Source organism: Podarcis cretensis (assembly GCF_951804945.1).
Source record: "Podarcis cretensis genome assembly, chromosome: 9".
Classification (NCBI taxonomy): domain Eukaryota; kingdom Metazoa; phylum Chordata; class Lepidosauria; order Squamata; family Lacertidae; genus Podarcis; species Podarcis cretensis.
Window position 1 is genome coordinate 32,330,839 of NC_137178.1, and position 20,748 is coordinate 32,351,586.

General features: G+C 40.7%; 1 protein-coding gene and 1 long non-coding RNA gene across 3 annotated transcripts in view; both read left to right on the top strand.

The window, feature by feature from the left end:
- PLK4 (polo like kinase 4) overlaps nucleotides 1-20,748 on the top strand; it is a 22,907-nt gene continuing 2,159 nt past the window's right edge. Inside the window, exons 1-15 of one of the 2 annotated variants that reach the window (XM_079990359.1) lie at nucleotides 1-249; nucleotides 4,514-4,609; nucleotides 5,727-5,822; nucleotides 5,901-6,015; nucleotides 7,622-8,654; nucleotides 10,137-10,237; nucleotides 12,209-12,552; nucleotides 14,087-14,191; nucleotides 14,773-14,875; nucleotides 17,761-17,910; nucleotides 18,380-18,510; nucleotides 18,876-18,964; nucleotides 19,100-19,250; nucleotides 19,510-19,650; nucleotides 20,210-20,316. In XM_079990359.1, coding sequence (XP_079846485.1) covers nucleotides 220-249; nucleotides 4,514-4,609; nucleotides 5,727-5,822; nucleotides 5,901-6,015; nucleotides 7,622-8,654; nucleotides 10,137-10,237; nucleotides 12,209-12,552; nucleotides 14,087-14,191; nucleotides 14,773-14,875; nucleotides 17,761-17,910; nucleotides 18,380-18,510; nucleotides 18,876-18,964; nucleotides 19,100-19,250; nucleotides 19,510-19,650; nucleotides 20,210-20,316 — 2,792 coding nt within the window. In that variant the 5' untranslated portion in view covers nucleotides 1-219. Of the gene's footprint in view, nucleotides 250-3,500; nucleotides 3,621-4,513; nucleotides 4,610-5,726; nucleotides 5,823-5,900; nucleotides 6,016-7,621; nucleotides 8,655-10,136; nucleotides 10,238-12,208; nucleotides 12,553-14,086; nucleotides 14,192-14,772; nucleotides 14,876-17,760; nucleotides 17,911-18,379; nucleotides 18,511-18,875; nucleotides 18,965-19,099; nucleotides 19,251-19,509; nucleotides 19,651-20,209; nucleotides 20,317-20,748 lie in introns of those variants that run through there. The other variant, XM_079990358.1, reaches the window with a different exon arrangement.
- LOC307223963 lies at nucleotides 14,885-17,404 on the top strand. Its single transcript, XR_013842352.1, has 2 exons — nucleotides 14,885-15,373; nucleotides 15,739-17,404. It is a non-coding gene; the product is annotated as an uncharacterized lncRNA (long non-coding RNA).

Sequence of the window (20,748 nt, forward strand, 5' to 3'; positions counted from 1 at the left end):
GCGCAAGTGACGCAAAGGCGGCTTTGGTAACGGGCGGGATTTTCAAAATGGAGCCCCTCAAGGAAGGGGTTTCTCCCCGACCCCCGTAGCGGGGAGGGAGAGGCCTGCGGAGCGGCAACGGTGGCGAAAGAGACGCGCATTACCCGGCCATGTGGTAGCTTATAGGAAAGGAAGAGAGTGACGCGGGGAAGAGCGAGCGCCGCCGCCGCCGCCGCCGCCATGGCGACCTGCATCGGCGACAAGATTGAGGTGCGGAAACGGCCATTACGGGGTGGGTGGGGACCGAGCCATTCTCGGGAGAGGGGGAGTCTGGGCCCAACCATATCTCAGTGGAGCGGGGAGCAGGGCTTGGTGTTGTTACAGGTGGTCCCGTCCAGCTTGCTGACTGGCGCTGCGTGATGCTGGGCGGGGTTTCGCCTTACCAGCGACTGAAAACACTCGATCCCTCCCACTTCGCTGGTTCAGGATGAGGTCGCTTCTCTTTCCTTCCTTTTACTTCGATGGCACCAGGTTGCCCATCCCCTGCTTCTACGCTGCCTCCGCTTTAGTGTCATTAAGAGCTGCGTGGCAGGCAAAAAACCAACCTATGCTTTTTTTTTACAATGCCTTTGATTTGTTTTGATATTTGTCTTCCGCTTTTCCAGCGACAAATGCTGAGCTCAAAGCGGATCACAATAATCAGGGTGGCGTTAAAAATGGGAAGTCTCCATCTGTAGAATTTGTACCAATCTCAGTTTTTCAAGGTGCAGAAGCCCTGCCAGAATAGACAGGCAGCTCTGCCCTTTAACATCTTTAAATTTAATGTCCTTTAGTGTATGACTTAAAAAGAACAAGTTGTTCATAGGGCTAAACTCTACACAACTCGAATGTTTGCCATTAACCGAGGATGTGTGTCTGTGGTTGATGTGGGAATTCTAATCCGTGTTTGTATAGATTCTGTAGAACTAAGGTGTGGTAGCTATCTTGGACTAGTTAACAAGGTTTATAAAGGATGAATTTGGGTACATATTAGCACTTTCACAACATTATTCTTAGAACTGTCACCATGCTTCTTCCTTGTATGGTGTTCCCTCTGACCACAGAGTTGCCTAAAGATGGTATTTCTTAGTCACAGGTGACCAAGCAAATGGTTATGTGGTTTTAATCTGTGCAGCCTGTAATTCTAGAAGGAGATTGCATCTATCCCTGAGAAATTCTCATTTGTATCTAGTAATTTTTTACTATGATAAATAAGTGAACCAATGTGCTTTGACAAACCAGCATGAATAATTTGAAACATTACCAAATTCTGCATCGTTATGTTTTAGCTCACAGAGCTCAGATAAAAGGTCTACAATTGCTACAAGTGTTGAAAACTTGCATCTGTTAAAACATTTTTCTCAGGAAGGCTTTGTTTACATTCAAGGTCTGGCTGGTTGCCAATTTGGGTTTGGAGCATCTTTTCCCAAATTTCCTCTATTAGCCAGGCATAATTAGGGTACTCCCATAAGTATGCTTTGGAGGAAGTGTGTGCTAGATTTCCCCCCTTAATCATGTGAAAAAAGTATCCACCTTGGCCTTCAAGAGATACAGCTGCAACACTAAATTTAGAGGGATTTTAAATGTGTATAGGATAAGCCTGCATTCTTGCAATCCTGTGCACGCTTACTAGAAAGTCAAACATATTGAACTCAGTGGGGCTTACTTTCAAGTGAGCATAGAAGGATCAAGCTGTAAGTAGTTAACAAAAATTAAACTTTAAAGTGTTCTCCCGGAAAGTATCATGATTTATACTGAAATGATGGTTTCAACAGTAGGTTATACTTTTATTTGTGATACACATTTAAAATATGCTTAATATTTCAGGCAAGAATTATCCAAACAAAACAGATATTGGACTTTCCTTTTCTGTACTGCACAGTTGGGCACATTAATAATCATGCTATTTATGATTATTAATGGTTGACTTCTACAATTGGAGGTGTATGCTTATGCATACTAGTTGCTGGAAACCTCAGGAGGGGAGAGGCCTCTTGTGCTTGGGTTCTGCATATTGGCGACCCACAGGTGTTTGGTTGACCACTGTGAGAACAGAATGTTGGACTAGATGGGCCATTGGCCTAATCCAGCAGCCTCTTATGTTCCTATGTTGAAGGATCAGAAGTACCAAAAACACTTCATTGAGTTAGGGAATAGGTAATATATGCTTGTGTTTGCTGTCACTTTGAGTTTTAGTGATCAAATTTTTTGGAAGAGGATAGGGAGCATTTGAGACTCTCACAGATGGACTACAAGAAAAGCAATTGTAAACTTGACTGTAGAGTTTGCTTATTCTGATGATGATGACAGGAAATAAGTGTTGAGAAATGTTGACCTGTTTTACTTCAGGAATAAATATTTATGTACCGTTTTGGCCTGAATGTAAGCCACACTTTTTTCAAATTTTGACAGTGAAAAGTTAAAGTGTGGCTTATATTCGTAACCTTAGCCACCGGCAATCCTACTTCAACTCCAAACCACCCATCATTTCCAAATCATTAGGTAACTTTGTAAGGTGATATGCAAACTAATTAAAATATATTATCAATTATCCTCATCACCGTAGTCTGGGGGTTGCCAACATGCAAACGAAAGAGGATCTATTTTGATTCTACTGGAACCAACATTGATCCAGAGCCCTTGGAAAATAAATGTATGTGGGTGCACACTTTTCTTTTTATGTTGATGGAATGGAAAAGGCAAATCAGTTGGAAGGGGTGGTGCCCACAAAACACTCAAAATTCCAAATATTCTGCTGGTCCCCTAAAGGCTGGCAATATAATAATTTGCTTTAATTCATGTACCTCATGATACAATCATTGCCCCTAGAAAGGTATTGGGGAGGTAGATGCCAACTTCTAAACACCCCAGGCAGTTTTGAAAATGCCACAATCTTTGTAACATATGCAGATATCTAAATCCTTTGAACCTTAGGACGTTAGTTTTTTGACACTAGCTCTTGGACTTCCACTACCCGCAAGGCTACATGGGTACGGAAGGCCAGCCCTATAGAAAACATCCGTCGCTCTTAAAATGCAAAATCGGTTTTTGTCACGGGGGCAAAGTTTCTAACCCCAAGCGCCTAGCGTTGAAGAAAGGAGAAACCCAGCTCGCTGGTATTTCTTAAAAGTGGGGCGAAGCCTCTGCAGGACACCTTTCTTTTGCCAAGGAGTTTGCAAGCAGTTTAACGGTGCAGCCCTGGCCCTGCGTACTCGGAAGCGAGCCCCGGACCGCTCGGGGGACCTTATTCCCTCTCGCGCGAAGGGGGCGGCGGCTAAGCATTGCCGTTTTCGGCGGCGGCAACAGCAGGGCTGCGCGCGGGATGCGCGGGCGGGGGGGGGCTCCGTTCTGGCGTCTCTCCCCCGGGCCGTTTCCTTGGCAACGGGGGGTGGAAGCCGCGTCTCCCCCGGGAGCGGGAGAAAGGGCGGCAAGGCGAGAGCCGCCCGCGAGCTCCGGCGCCGCGAGCTCCTCAGTGGCTGCGAGTTCCTGGCAGCGCGATGCCGCAGTGGCTGCTCAGTCTCCTGCTCTCTCCTGTGCCCAGCGCCGGCGCAGCCTCCGCCGCCGGCATGTCCCAGTGCTCGCCTTGGGAGAGCTCCATTCAGGTAAAGCTGCCTCCTGCCGCCGGCCGGTCTCTGCTGAGGAGCGCCTCTGCCTGAGCATGCGCCGTCAGGGCGAGAGCGCGGCCAGGGCGCCCTTTAACTGGCCCTCAGGGCGCTGAAGTGTTTTTTCCCACCTGCATCCTGAAAGGGGACAGGATGGTTTTTGAGGAGAGGGGGAGAAGTATGAGGATTGCCCAAGGGAACCAGGTTTCAGCTGGGCAAAGGTGAAACACGTGGAAGAGCCTGTGTTTTTTGTATCGTGTAAAAGTCAGAAACTGCAAGACTGAACTTGTATGGTGTCGACACATCTCTGTATTTGCTTCCTTTTGCCCTACCTCTTACAATACATTTATGACCCTAGTCCAGAGGGATGCGGATTTTGGAGCAGGCTTTCTAGTAGTCTGTGAAATATGGCACTGCGGAGTGATGGAAGCAAAACATGGATAAGGGTAGATGAGGGGAGAGTTGGTATGTGAAAGGTATGAACAGGATGCATTTTTAAAAACAACTTTGGAGGTGGGATGGAGAAGCAGCCTTAACCTCTTTCCTTTTAGTTGCATTCTCATACTAACCCCCACTGCATTGGGAAGTGGAAGCAGTGCTTTCCTCCCACACTTCAAGCTAGCCTCACAGTTTTCTCTTTAAAGTCTTTTTGTTTCAGAACAGGGATTAATTTGAATCAAGGTGACTCTTTATATCAGCTATTTAAATTACAAGGCAAGGGGAAATTTCATCACATCTCCTCTGCAAACATTTCAGGGGAAATTTTTTACAGGTAGCATATTAAAACAATTAGATGTTTGACATCCCACACTATCTCAGTAGCTGATACGTACCTGTGCGGATGGAAGGTGAGAAGGCAGTAAGAGCAGTGACCATTGCTTTTTCTTTTTCAGGATTTCAAGGTGGGGAACCTTCTGGGGAAGGGCTCCTTTGCAGGAGTCTACAGAGCAGTATCCCTGAAAACAGGCCTAGAAGTTGCCATCAAAATGGTAAGTTGCCATTGGATCAAATACCAAAGTAACCGAATTTAGCCAGAATATAGGATACCAAGCTGCTGCGTAAGCTAATAAATGCAGTATTTTACTTTCTAACTTACTCCTTATGTTCCCACAACTTGTTAGTTCCTGATTTCTGTTGTTCACCTATCAATTTGAATCCCAGGCTGCAAATGTTTTCTCCCTATAGCGCTTGCCCTGTACTTGACTGTGCAAACACATAAACCAGTCCAGTCTTTTAAGCACTTAACATCTGAAGTGCTTCATCTGCCAAACTCCTCAGCACAGATGATTGTTTTTAGTATAGAATAGCTTTCAGGGTCAAGGCACATTATAATGTGAAATTAGAGGTGTCTTTTGCACACTGTATGTGTTGAGTCTTATGTTTTGTTTTTGTGAAAATATTAAATAGCAGCAGAGGGGGAAATTAGGATTGGGACCTTAGTATAAGGGGAGATTTTTTTAAAATGGTATCAACAGCAGCAAGAGAACAGCATTTTTAATTAAGATCACAGTACAAGTGGTAAGAATTTTGCTTGTTTTTTACATATCCACCAATCCTGATTCTGAACTGTGTGATTTCTATTGTGACCCTCCAGATGTTATGGACTCCAACTCCCATCAGTTTCAGTCAGCATGGCCAACAGTCAGGAATGATGGGAATTACAGTTCAATATCTGAAGTGTTGCAGGTTATCCACCTCTGATTAAAAGCAAAACAAAACAAAACTGAAGAGTAAACCATGCTTTTAAAATACTGTGTAGTAGTTTGGCCATTAGTCAGTATTTGTTGAGAAAGTTCAATATATATCTGTAGGGATATAATACAACATTTAAACCCCATTGCTATGTTTATTTGGAAGCAAGTCCCATTTTATTTAGTTGGGCTTACTTTCTAGGCTGGTGTCAAGCAGATTTCTGAAGAATTGTTATCTTAACATGAGACTAAAGCAAGCTGGACATACCTGAAATAATGGTATTAATATAAAATGTAACAATAAACTCTTTCCAACCCTCATTTAGCTTAAATCTATTCCTGAATTATTATTATTTTTAAAAATCATTACTTTTGTGTGTGTATGAGCTTAATTTTAAAAAGAAAATCTTTTCAGATTGACAAAAAGGCTATGCACAAAGCTGGAATGGTGCAAAGAGTTCAAAATGAAGTGAAGATACATTGTCAACTAAAACATCCCTCTATACTTGAGGTAAGAATTTACACTAAGAACTTGACATGCTGGTAACTAAACTTTGATGTAAATTAAAACTAGTTTTCATTTTTCTAGTTGTATAACTACTTTGAAGATAGCAACTACGTGTACCTGATACTAGAGATGTGTCACAATGGAGAAATGAGCAGATATTTAAAGAACAGAAAGACCCGTTTCTCTGAAGAAGAAGGTAAAGCTGAAATATTGCTTATTTTTGCACCTTGAAACAGCCTTTCCATCAAGTAAATAGGTTGGAATCCACCCAGGCCTTGGACATAGCCAATGAGATTATTTTTCTTTAGACATAGTGGTCTGTAAGACCTTGCTTTTGAAAGTCACCCAATCTTGTAGAGTTTGTTGTGCAGTTATTTATCAATCTTAAAGGGGTGTAATATGCTTCTTACATACCCTTTTGGGTGCTGAGATCAGCGGAGGGGGCACTCTTGGTAGTTCGTCTGCCCTCAGAGGCTCGGGTGATATATATATGTTTGTGTGTGGCATCTCCTTGGGCAGAGACTGGCAAATTAGGGGTGTGTTTGAGCACTTCTCAAATGATTTGCTGTGTGTTTTGGGTCACTGTCATGCTTGAATACCCATCCGTGACCCATTTTCAATGCCCTGGCTGAGGGAAGGAGGTGCTCATCCAAGTTTTGATGGTACATGGTCCCGTCCATCATCCCTTCGATGTGGTGAAGGTGTCTTGTCCCTTTAGCAGAAAAACACCCCCAAAGCATAATATGTCTCCCTCCATGTTTGACGGTGGGGATTATGTTCATGGGGTCGTAGGCAGCATTCCTCCTCCTCCAAACACGGCAAGTTGAATTGATGCCAAAGAGCTCAATTTTGGTCTCATCTGACCACAACACTTTCACCCAGTTCTCCTCTGGGTCATTCAGCTGTGCATGGGCAAACTGCAGACGGGCCTGTACATGTGCTGTCTTGAGCAAGGGAATCTTGCGGGCTCTACAAGATCTCAGTCCTTCACAGCGTAGTGTGTTACCAACTGTTTTCATGGTGACTATGGTCCCAGCTGCCCTGAGATCATTGGCAAGTTCCCCCTGTGTAGTTCTGGGCTGCTTCATCACCGTTCTCATGATCATTGCAACTCCACAAGATGAGATCTTTCATGGAGCCCCAGACCGAGGGAGGTTCCAACAGTTATTTTGTGTTTGTTTCATTTGCGAATTATTGCACCAACTGTTGTCACCTTCTCACCAAGCTGCTTGGCCATAGTTTTGTAGCCCAGTCAAGCCTTGTGCAGGTCTACAATCTTGTCCCTGAAATCCTTGGATAGCTCTTCGGTCTTGGTCATGGTGGCTACTTTGGAATCTGCTGGATTGATTGCTTCTGTCGACAGGTGTCTTTTGTGCTTCTAATCTTAGCTCGTTACATACAGTGAAGATACCAGGCAGCCTGACATCTGGCGGGTTGATAGGGGATCAAATACTTATTTCACTCATTATAATGCACATCAATCTCTGACTTTTGTCTTCTGGGTTTCTGGGGGTTTCCCTGTTGTTATTCTGTCTCTCACAGCTACAATAAACCTACCATTAAAATTATGGACTGGTTATTTCTTTGTCAGAGGGCAAACAGGCAAATTTAGCAGGGGCTCAAATACTTTCCCCCCTCACTGTAGATTCATTTGTAAGTTTCATTAGTTGCTTAAGTATGAATTTCTGAGCTGCAATAATCATTGAATCTATTAGTTATAAGAAGTAGGTGGTGAGCATGTTTAAGGACAAAATAGCAAAAATGTTTCTTAACACCCCTCTTCCTTTTTTTATTTCATATAGTTCGGAACTTCATGCACCAGATTATTACAGGGATGTTATATCTCCATTCCCATGGAATATTACACCGGGACCTTACACTCTCTAATCTTTTACTCACCAACAATATGAACATCAAGATTGCTGACTTTGGACTTGCAACCCAACTGACAATGCCTCATGAAAAGCATTACACAATGTGTGGGACTCCTAATTACATTTCTCCAGAAATAGCCACAAGAAGTGCGCATGGGCTTGAGTCTGATGTCTGGTCCTTGGGCTGCATGCTCTTTACTCTTCTGGCCGGAAGACCACCTTTTGATACTGATACGGTAAAGAACACCTTGAACAAAGTGGTGCTGGCAGATTATGAAATGCCAATGTTTTTGTCAGAAGAGGCTCAAGACCTTATTCACCAGTTGCTTCGCAAAAATCCAGCAGACCGTTTAAGCCTTTCATCTGTATTGGATCATCCTTTTATGTCCAGGTGTAGCTCAGCAAGAAGCAAAGATTCAGGAACTGTAGAGGATTCAATGGACAGTGGAAATGCCACCATTTCTACTGCTTCTACTGCCTCTCCCAGTGTCAGTACAAGTGGCTGCTTAAAGGAGAAGAAAAGACTTCTAGGGGGTCAGCCACTTCCCAACAAAATGACCATTCTTCCTAAAAATAAGAATGCCAGTGAAGTCTCATCTGGCTATGGAAGTAGTTCCCATAACAACTGGGGACTCCCAGTAAAAGAAATGGGAAATACTGGTAGGGGAAGAGCAATGCAGCTGATTGAAGAAAGACCGCATTCGCGCTACCTCAGGAGAGCACACTCCTCTGAAAGATCCGGCTCATCCCATAGTCAGAGTCAAGGAGTACTGAATAATGTGGAGAGATGCCATTCCCTAGAAATCCTCTCAAAGTCCAGAGGAGGACTAATAGGAAACAGGAAGGATTTTTCACCTGCAAATAGCCATGGTGATATTCCTACTGTATTTAAAGAAAAATTTCCGACCAGCTCTGGCTCAGTGGAAAAGAATCTGTCTCCACCTGTGAAAGATCAAGCTCAGTAAGAATTGTTCTTATATATCTCTGTTTTTTGAGTGCATCATGTAAAATTGGTTCCCCTATAATATAATGACCTTGTCTGGATGGAAACCAAACTGTGATATTACATAAATGAGTCTTGGTCTCATCAGCTGTACCCTTTCCTTTCTTCTAGCACATCTGTGAGGACATCAGAAACGTTCAGTTTTTGCCTGCAGTCTGGCATATCTCTGATTAATTAGTCACAAACTGTGATTAATTTTAACCATGGAAATGAACCTACTTTAAACTCTGGCTTACAAACTTAGCTTGTTTCATTTTAGTACACCATAACTAAGATTAAACACAATTCTGGATTTGTACGTAACACTAAATTGTGGTGAACTGAAAACAAAAACAAGCATTGATCTCCTTTTAAATACTCCGTGCATGAGGGGTTGGGAGTGATCTCTAATGCTTGCATACATAATTATTTCCCAGTCATCTATGTAAAAGGCACAAGAGTGCTGGTGGCAACAGAAAGTCAGAGCCAGAGCCTATGTGACCAAAGGAAATATGTATTTAGCTGTGCAGATAAGTGGACTGCAGAAGGGGGAGGGATTCGACTCATGGCTTTAAAAAATAAAGTCTAGCTTTCATATATAGTCCTGTTCCTGATAGGCTGCTTGTGCATCCAAAGGACTCAGAATGTCTACTGTAGTCAAGCCAATGAGTTATTTCTCGCTCCTATCTTGTAAGTGACAAATGGACTGGGAAAAGTTCTAGCTAAGTTCTAAAATACAGTGGGGCTCATTTTGCGTGTAGCCGTGGATCATTATAGCTTAGAACTGGCCTCCATTGATTCTCAGCTATTAAGTTAATACTATGAAATTCCTTTAAACTAAGAAATTAAAAATAATCTCTAATTTTACATATTGTCATTTGAGTATAAGAAACTGATACTGAAAAATTGCAAGTTGTCTCAGTACAAAGTGTTCGCCTATAGTAGTTTAAAATATTAGGACTATGTAGTAGAACAAAACCTGTTATTTATATCCTGTAGTGATACAATATGGGACGTGGGTGGCACTTTGGTCTAAACCACAGAGCCTAGGGCTTGCCGATCAAAAGGTCGGCAGTTCGAATCCCCGCAACGGGGTAAGCTCTCGTTGCTTGATCCCTGCTCCTGCCAACCTAGCAGTTCAAAAGCATGTCAAAGTGCAAGTAGATAAATAGGTACCACTCCAGCGGGAAGGTAAATGGCATTTCCGTGCGCTGCTTTGGTTTGCCAGAAGCAGCTTAGTCATGCGGGCCACATGACCCGGAAGCTGTACGCCAGCTCCCTTGGCCAGTAAAGTGAGATGAGTGCCACAACCCCAGAGTCGTCCGCGACTGGACCTAATGGTCCCTTTACCCTTAGTGATACAATATGTTCCACAAATAGAACTTAATCTATTTTCGTGATCAATAAGTTATTTGTGTCCATATTTATGAAGTGTACTTATGAATAATTCTTTGTCTTTAGTTCAAATTATCTCTGTCCAATGAAGCCCAGCGTTGGTTTATTAGAACCGAAGTCCCAAGCTGAAACAATGCAGCAGTGGCTTGGAAATATGCAACTAAATGGTATGGATTTATTTAATGAGAGTGTTTTATTGCCTGTGTTGGACACATTGAATTCTCAAAGGATACCATTCCTATCAGTAGAGCTTATATAGGTACACTGTGTGTCCATCCAAGGATAATGTTTTTAACTGAGAGATTAATTTAGAAGTAATTCCATGTGAAGATGAACTTTAGATAATAAAATGTGTTATGTGTTGTGGAAGGGTTGGTGCCCTCCAGATGTTGGACTCCCAACTCCCATCAGCCCCAGGCTGCATGGCCAATAATCAGGATGCTGGGAGTTGTGGTCCAGCAGTATCTGAGTAGCCATAATGTGTGTGTTTTATTTGGGGCATGTTCTCTGAAGGAATCTTTGAGTATTTTAAGCCCAGCTTGGTCATTAAGCACCCTCTACATTTAATAATGATGGGAGTTGCCTTGGATTTCCCCCGTACTTTTCTTAGTCCCTCTTCATACATAAATACCACTTAAAGGAACATGCTGTGGTGATGGATAATGCTGCAGAACTCCCTAGTCATACCACCTTTTCCTGAGCCCCACTGTATATTATGTCAAGCCCATGTTTGCCATCATGTTTTCATAAAGATACAATCCAAGTTTCCAGACAAGTGCACTGTTTGAATTCAGATGTTCCACCTTTATGTGCATAGATGAAAAATTGGGCAGATGGACCTCAGCTGTAACCTGTGTAGTAATTCTATGAAAGGTAGATATCTTAGTGTAGAGGGTTGTGTCCAACAAGTCATAAATCATGGTTTGGGTTATGCTAAGAGCCCTTTCCCCTATGGTCACCTCCAATTGCTACAACTAAGGCTAGCTCTTAACTTGACTAACAACAGAAGAAGCTCCTAACTATGTTGTGAAGGAATATTTATTTAAGAAACATGTATTCCAGTAGTCTGTTCAAAAGTTTGTTTTGGTAAGCTGTCTAAAGTTATCTGTCCTTACTAAGAAGGCAAAATGCAAACATCTATATTTGCACATTTAGGCATGGATCGTGACACTGCATTTTCTGGGTCTACCGGATATCCACACGTTGAAAGTTATGTTAAGATGGGAACATGGATACCTGTGTTTAGGCTCAGTATAGAATTCTTACCTCTCAAACTGGAATGATAACAATTGTGAAGATCTGCATGTATTGGGCTCTGTGAACTGGCACGATCTTGATCCTGTGTGTAGGTGGAGAACATCTGTCTAGCGCTAATAACTGATAATAAATTATCTGTGTAGAGAGATCAAGGATGAAAACAGCAAATTGCTTATTATATAAACATTGCTGCAGAAGGGAGGGTAGAAAGAAGAACAGGGCCATAAGGGAAGGAGGAGATTTTGTTCTCCTGCATCAAATTACTTCATTTAGTGAAAGAGCACTGAATGTAGCTGTAATTTAGCCAAGGATTACTTAAATCTTCTCAGACATTTTCTTTTGTTTTGAATTACCAGGAATGCTTTGGGGAATTGTCACCATAGGACACACAGTTGGGATTATTTGAATCCTCAAGCAATTTTCTTCTTAATTTTTGCTTTTAATTGCTTCTGGACAGAAGGTGCATATGATATTTCATGCACTTTACCAAGACAAACGTGATACTGCTTTTTGATACCATCCCAAATGCTTTATTTAACCACTCCCAGTCCATCTGTTTGCATGGGAAGAACCTGTAACATGATGTTTAATCTCTTTCAGTAGAGTTAAATTTAAGCAAGCTTAAACCAGTTTTCTAGTAAATAGTAAAGGAAGTTGTTGCTATTAACATCGGTTACAAACAATTCAGAAAAGTTGGTTATGTGCCAGAATACTTAGCTTCTCATACATACAACAGTAACTTTCCCAGCATTGTCAAAAATGACGTGATGCTTTCCTAGCCTCATTTATAGTTAGAGACATAACATTTTTCTCCTGTAAAAACTAGGAAGAATCCTGTAATGCATTTTCTAAATCATTAAAATATCCCTTTGCTGCTTCAGCTCAGATGCAGGAACCTTTATATGACAGTAGTGGAGATTTTCGATTCCATCTTGGTGTGCCTCAAGAAACACTGAAAAATGCATGGAATGGCTTAAAATGCAGAAGACCCCCTGAATCTGCACAACCAACAGCACCAGCTGTAGGGCCACTGGACACAAGGAAATACACTGCTGAGAAGGCTCTGCCAGCACCTGCATTTGGTCTCCATCTAGCGTCTGAAAGCAGAAGGAATGGGGGTAAAGAGCGACAATATGGACATCCGAAACCTGCACTGCAAAGTGTTGTATCACCTCTGAATGCTCACAGACTAAAGCCAATTAGGCAAAAAACAAAAAATGCAGTGGTATGTACTGTACTATATTTCAAAATAATGAATTGCAGTGACAATTTTATAAAAATTGAGCTCTTCCACATTTTTAAATACCTACCAACTATCACAACATGAACCAATTAACTTGACTGGTGTTAATCTTCTCTTGATAATCAGGTGACAAGAACTATAACATTTCTTCATTTTCAAAGATGCACACCTCTATTAATAGACCACCCCAGTTGCTGGCTTGCAAGGCAGTCATCCGATTCTGATCCAGCTTCCATGAGATACCCTACAAAGGGCCATGGGAACACTGACCCCAGTCCCTTGTAGGATAGCTTATTGATGCTGGTTTTCTAGCGATCAGATGAGAAACGGCTGGCTCTGCTTTGCTTGCCAGGAATTGGCTCTTACAGCAATACAGTGGTGCCTCGCAAGACGAAAAGAATCCGTTCCGCGAGTCTCTTCGTCTAGCGGTTTTTTCGTCTTGCGAAGCAAGCCCATTGACGGCTTAGCGGATTAGCGCTATTAGCGGTTTAGCGGATTTTAGCGGCTTAGAAAAAGGGGGGGAGGAAAACCCCCCGCAGGAACCCGCAAGACATTTTCGTCTTGCGAAGCAAGCCCATAGGAAATTCGTTTTGCGAAACACCTCCAAAACGGAAAACTCTTTCGTCTAGCAAGTTTTCCGTCTTGCGAGGCATTCGTCTTGCGGGGCACCACTGTACAACTAAATTGAATGCAGTGGACTGGGTTGTTTATAGGATGGCTTTGGTGTGATCCAGTCAAGAAGCAACCGCCATGACAAGAATGCTGATGACTGCTACTTCGGCATTTGCAGTAAGGCTGTAGTTGTGAATTAGTGCAAAGTGGGTTTTAGTGACCTCTCCAGTTCCCACCTTTACTTGAGCAACACCTGATTGGAAGAAGCCTTGCTCAGGTGCCTTTGAACGTTTGGTCCCAGATAATAAGAAGGGAAGTAAGTAAGGGTAATATAGTCTGTTGATCCTTATTCTGTTGCAAAGTATGCAGGCTTTTAATAAAAATCTCTTAGCAGTCATGAAATAGTATCTTACCTACTTCCAATATGTATGTCATTTTTTTGTCATCAACATAAATGTACACTGTCAGATTTTAGTTCAGTTATTGGACTTAAAAGACTTCTAGTCAATTCTTAATTTTTTTTACTGTACTAGGTTTCCTTTCCAGTATGTATCATATCTCATTCTATTGTGTTTCCCTCTTTTGCTTTTGTTTTCATGGTATTGTTTTCCCTTTGATCGTCCCATTTCTCTCTCCTAGTACTTGTAAATCCAGTGAGGTTGGAACACCCTGATTGGCTGCCTCACAAATCCTCAGCAGCCTAATAGTTTTTCAGTCACACTGCAAATAGTACCTCCTCTGTTCAGGCTTAAAGCACTCAGCAAGGAGCACAAAAACAAGTTCTTTACTTCACTGCAGTATTTTAGTTCATTTTGATGTAAATGGTGGGGAAAGGAGGGGGCATTTATATTGGATTGCTTCAGAAGTTATTTAGGCTGTGTTCTGTTTTCAATTTACATTCTAGGTGAGTATTCTAGATGCAGGAGAAGTATATATGGAATTTCTAAAAGAATATAATTCGCAAGAGTTTGTAAAAGAAGTTCTGAGGATATCTTGTGATGGAAGTGCAGTGAGTATTAATTTCTTCTTCTAATTTCATTGGCAGTATTGAAATGATGTGTTTATGCCAATATTACTAAGGTGTAATATGCCTTATCACACTGGAATATAAGCTTGTTTCATTGATTTTTTGCTTCTGGAAATCAAGTAGATTTTCTTTTCAGAACTTTGTATGTACACATTATCACAGAGGCCTCCTTTATGCTAAATGCCTATACGTCAAGCATGTGTGAAATCTGAAACGTTCAGTGTAGTTTAAATAACTGACTTAATTTTTGCTATGATTACTCATTTTCTGGTAAAATTGCTGGTACAGTTCCATGAAAGTGAAAGGCATTTGTTTTTACTAATTCTGTCTTTAGAAGCACTGATCTAACTAAAATATCTGTACCTGTAAAAGCTGCAGATAATCTTGCTTAGTGAGGATAGGAAACTGTTCTTTTTTGAGGAAACGAAGACTTTAGACATGACACATGCCAGATTCAAATTTTCAGTATCCTGTAGTGCATTAACAACTTGTTCATTTTCCAGAAAGAAGCATTAAACGAATAACTCTTTGGCTATGAGATTCTGTTTTTTCTGTGTATTAAGGTCACAGTTTACCACCCAAATGAAGGAAAAGGCATCCCTCTGAATAATAGACCCCCACCACCTCCTGAGGACTCAAATATATATAGTTTTGGCAACTTGCCAGGTAAGGTGCATTTCTATGGGCCCATTCAGAAACAGTGGCAAGGAGCCAAACAACCTGGTGTGGGTGGGTAGGCGAGCTTATGTTTCTTAGCCTTCCATGCAACGTAGATAACTATTTCTGAAAATGAGAAGAAATCCAAAAGCAGCATGTGACAGAGGTTTGTTGTTCAAACAAATAAATGAACAAGGAAAGCTCCCTTTGTAATTCTTCGGATATTCGCCAGTAATTGTAGGTTGGATGCAGACACTTCGGCCAGTGCAAAGGGGAAAAGCTATTTTCAGCAGTTCTTTGTTTTGCCTGTGTTCCCTGAAAAGCTGCTCCAGGGTTTGGGGGACCTTGCAAAATAGTATGGGAAGTAGTGCTGGGAGCTGCAGAAGGTAGGTGAGCAAAGAATCCCCCCTTCCTCCAATGGATCAGGATCCTATTGCAGTGTGGCTCCAACCCTATATAGATGCTGTTCTAGTAATTATGTTTCCCTTCACTATCAGAATATCATAGGTATTAAAGGGTAAAGGGACCCCTGACCATTAGGTCCAGTCGTGACCGACTCTGGGGTTGCGGCGCTCATCTCGTTTTATTGGCTGAGGGAGCCGCCGTACAGCTTCCGGGTCATGTGGCCAGCATGACTAAGCTGCTTCTGGCAAACCAGAGCAGTGCACGGAAACGCTGTTTACCTTCCCGCTGAAGCAGTACCTATTTATCTACTTGCACTTTGATGTGCTTTCAAACTGCTAGGTTGGCAGGAGCAGGGACCGAGCAACGGGAGCTCACCCCGTCACAGGGATTCGAACCGCCGACCTTTTGATCAGCAAGTCCTAGGCTCTGTGGTTTAACCCACAGCGCCACCTGCGTCCCTATCATAGGTATTACAGATGCATTAAACTTCCATGTAGTGAATTCAATTAAAATATTCAAATTACTGAAATTCTTATACTTCGTGTGCCATGTAAGCTTATTGCCCTAACTTGCAGTGGTTGATAGATTTATGTTTTTTTTAAAAAAATAATTTTTATTAATTTTTCATTAATAACAATCCAATGGAGGCAACATTAATACAATACCAAATCATAATGCAATAAAAAAGCCAATTAATCAGTTCCAAATTCAATGTTTTTGGATGACTTTCTTTGTTCCAGCTATCAGGAGTTGGTGTTACTCCTTGGTCCTGCTCCAATTCTCTTAATTAGTCCAAATACCACAATTCTGAACATAATCCTTTGTTTTAGCAGCCACTGGTGTGATGACTTTCATTCATATTTAATAAATCCATGTCCATTAACTTGCAGAGAGAATTTATATGCTGTAGTTTTCTGTTTGTCTGCCTTCTTCTTTTCCTTCATGTTGTAATCAATCAATTTTCTTCAACATTGCCTCTCCTTCGAGAATTCATTTCTTAGTACACCACCACTTCTCCATTTTGCCTCTCCAAAATTGAAAGTTCGCCAGCGTCTGGCTGTGACTCTTGGCTTACTTCCAGCATTTGTCGCCTTTGATCCTTTCCAGCCTTCTAACGAGCTGGTGTCTTGCCAAAACCATAATAAATCAGAATTAGAGCCCTCTTTAGTAGGCAGTGTCACAAGTCATCACAGTATTTCACAGTCTATTCTTTCAGGTACTCTGTAAATAAACTTATAAGTTTTTGTTGAATCCCTCTTGCATTCCATATATTGTTGAAATCCATTCAGTGAAGGCTTGCCAAATCATAGCATAGCACATAAATATAGTGTAAATATAATGTAAAAAGAGAACAAAGGCTCCCCTTCACTTATGTAGCATTCCATTTAAGACGAGAGTCCTCTCCAGATCAAAATCTTGGCACTCAGTGGCTGATTCGTTTAGCAAGTTATGTTTCTCCTTCATCCAGAACACTGTCTGTTTCTTAAGTCCGAATTTAGATTCATCTTAAAAGAAACAGAAGTACCTCCGCTCATGGCAATCGCATTGGGGAGTTTCCAATACGTGCAGTGCTATGCACTCTACGTCTCTGCCCCTGCATTCCATCGGAGCGAGAGGCAGTTATTGGACAATCTGCGAATGAAAGCTCTCCTCCCCCTCAACCTGGGCTTGGGGGGTGGGTGGGCTTGCAAGGATAATTACTCCCAGATTATTAACTGCACGGCTGGCATCCGCTATTCAACATGGCAGCAGCGCCGGAAGTCTAATATATTTATGTTTGACTAGTAAAAATTAAAGAACATCCTGTTGCATCCTTTCAGCAGTAAAAACGTTTGTATAATTATTGATTGATACAAAAAGGAAATAAATCCCAAGAAACTAAAGGAGTAATTAAAAAATGGGATCAAAAGAATATATACAAGCTAATGTAATACATATACTGTACAAAGAAATCAATCAGTCAAATTTAGTACAAATTTAAAAAACAATATGTATCTATTTGTGTCCAAAAATATATATCCAAACATGAATAGTATAAACAAACATAATATCGACAGACTAAATATATGTGCACATGAAATATCACAGAGCACACACAAATGTCAATAAACTGAACAGTTAAAATAGCAAACTGTGGCAAAACCCAAACATTTTTTACCATGGTCTTCCTCAGTGGTCTCATGAAAGTTGCTTGGAAAAAATGCATTATATGAACAAATCACTAAGTAGCATCACTTGTTAAAGCTATAAATGATACCTGGCCAATACTCAAATGGGCTTTGAGTATATCATATAAATGAATACTATAGGTACAGGTCAGGTGTAAATGTTGCTCCTCCAAAAATGTAATTAAACAAATAATAATTACATTACTTGGAAGAGCAACATTTGTACCTTGTCTGTACCTTACCATCCCTCCATGTGTGTTGTGCGTGTAAGTAGACAGGTGATTTGAATTGTAATCACTGTTCGTTACATATTTATTTTAGAGAAGTACTGGAAAAAGTATCAGTATGCTGCCAAATTTGTGCAGTTGGTAAGATCCAAAACTCCCAAAGTCACCTTCTATACAAGATATGCCAAGTGTATGTTGATGGAAAACTCCCCTCCTGCAGATGTGGAAATTTGTTTTTATGATGGTATGTATCCTTAAGCTGTTTTCTACATATCCCTTCAGCCATTAAATTGCATTAAATTATTAGCCAACTGTTAGGGCATTTTAAAACCTAATATTTAGTTTAGTTTAATTTTTTTTATTTTAAATAACTCTTTCCTATTATCATATACCACATAAAAATTATATACTTCAAAAAATCCTAATTGAAATGTAACACATATGGCATTATTATTAGGAAGAAGCTACGTTCTTCTAATACTTTGTTTTATTGGCGATTAAATGTAAATATTAAGAACACATTGAAAATCCAAAAATTATATGAGTTGTAGCAGATAGCACTTCTTGTTAACACACTCAAGTCAGTGATAATTGTATTTGAACTGTAGGTAGTTGTTAAGTACAATCTCCTGTTTACTAGTTTACTTCTACTAGAGTGTGATCATATTGTCAATGTATGTGTACCCGAGGTAATATGTTTTTGTTTTTTATAGGGGCAAAAATCCACAAGACAGCGGGCGTAATTAGAGTAATAGAAAAATCTGGAAAAGCCTACACTATAAAAGAGGAGAGTACAATTGGTTTAGAAAAGGATATACAAATATATGTGGATCATGCAAATGAGGTAAATATTACTTGTAATGTTTCAGTGGGTGTGATGCACATGGGTAAGTGATTCCAAATGGCAAATTAGCAGACTTGGATCCTTTTATTGTTCCAAATATATGACTGATTTTGAAAGGTTCCTATGAAGTTGAGGGGTGTGGATATCAAGGAAATGTTATGGATTGAACTTTATACTGTTTAACACTGATCATACTCCATGTCATGCAATAGGAAGGTTAAAAAAAAAAACCTGTACCTTTTAATTTAGCACAATACATCAATGTTTTCTTCGTTGCCTCTGCCCACTGTCCCCGAGTATTGAATTCCTGCCCTTTTTGAAAGTGTTAGCATGTTTTAATGCAATTTTTCTATTTTTCAATATAGGGACACCGCATTTGTCTTGCACTGGAATCTGCAATTTTGGCAGAAGAAAGAAATGGAAGTGTTCCATTTTTTCCCATTATTGTTGGGCGGTAAGCAGCCTCTTGTATTATTATTTTTTTCAGTTGCTTCTCGCTCTCCACATGAAATTTTTAGTTTGAGTCTTTTGATATTCTTAGTGGAAGTTGGAAAGTTTAAATATGTGACCATAATTCTTCCATTACCAGGAAACCAGGAAATCCTGAGTCTCCAAAGGCTTTAGTGCTCCCTCCTACTTTGCCAGATACAAGTCCTTCTTTGGCGGAAATAGCCTTGATGAAGAGAGATACCGCCACCAGCTCTGATGCTTCAAGTGAAGTGCCTAACATTAATCCCCCGGTAAGTACATTAGTGTGTAGTTCTTGCTTTTATTTGAGCCCTAAGAAACACTATGCTGGAAGGCTAAATTTAACCTGTCAAGTAAAAAAAAAAAGTTTAAGATGAGTAGAGCCAATTGTATTGGGTTGTTGCATATTTTAACTAGGTAGGTCTGAAACCCAAGTCAGGTATGGTACACCCAAGGAAGGTCACCATTTAAACACTGAAGTATATCATGGTTTTATGGCTCACAACTGCTATTTTCATAATTATATTCCAGATATCGGCATATGAAGGATCTGCATTTACATCAACAACAACTGAATCAAGGAGCACCCTAAGTCACCCAAATGAGAGTGCTGTAAATTCAGCTCAACTGTTAAAGTCTGTCTTTGTAAAGAATGTTGGCTGGGCTTCTCAGGTGAGCTGGTAATCAACAGCCAAGCAGAAAATTCAGTGTAAAGGAAGATGAGCTGTAATGCAGCAGTTGTTATACTTCTACTGAAAAGGAACTGATAGTATAATTGATAATGCATGGAATCAGCTCTGTTCCCTATTGAGTTTTATTTATTTATTTTACTTATTTGCCTCAAAATCTGTTGCAGATCAGGAAGTAGTTAATGGAAGAATACAAAGCTTTGTACCTAGTTACTTTCTGCACTTTAAACTGGAATGCGTTCTCCTTGTACAAATTGTCAGAACCTCCATAAGAATGTGCTGAAGTTACACAAAATACTAACTAGGTTGCACAAAATGGGCAAAATCGGGATTGTCTATCTTGCATGACAAAACACAAATTCTACTTCTGGAAGAACAAGTCTTTCTTCTGAAGGAAGTGAACCTTCAGGTGCAACTTAGCATGGCTGCACTGTGTCAATCCAAGCTAAATAAAGCTTCTTGACTAGAAAGATAAAGCACTGGGAAAGAGTTCATTGCTGTATTTCAGTGCAAACTAATTCTACAATATTTTTCCCTATTAGCTGACTAGTGGAGCAGTATGGGTTCAGTTTAATGATGGATCCCAGTTGGTAGCTCAAGCTGGCGTTTCCTCTATCACATATACATCTCCAGCTGGTGACACAGTGAGGTGAGTGTCAGTTTTGATACTGATAGCACATTCCTGATTATTTCAGTTACTTTTCCAACATTTTGTATTGGTACTGTAACTTTAGAAGTTGTGTGACCTTAAAGTACCATTCCTTGTATGTCATACATAATAGTAATAATAATAATAATTTATTATTTATACCCCACCCATCTGGCTGGGCCTCCCCAGCCACTCTGGGCGGCTTCCATAAAAACCAAAAATACAGTAAAATAGCATTTGCTGCTGATGTAGATGTTGTACTACTGTGTATTGGTAACTCTCACTCTAGCCTAAGTTAATAATTGGTGGGAGTAACAAAGATATATACAAAAGAGAAAACTAGATGCACTATATGTAGTAAAAGAATATCCTAACTGTACAAATGTTTATCTGCTAATTTTCCTGTCCCTCTACCCGTTTTCCCTTCTTATA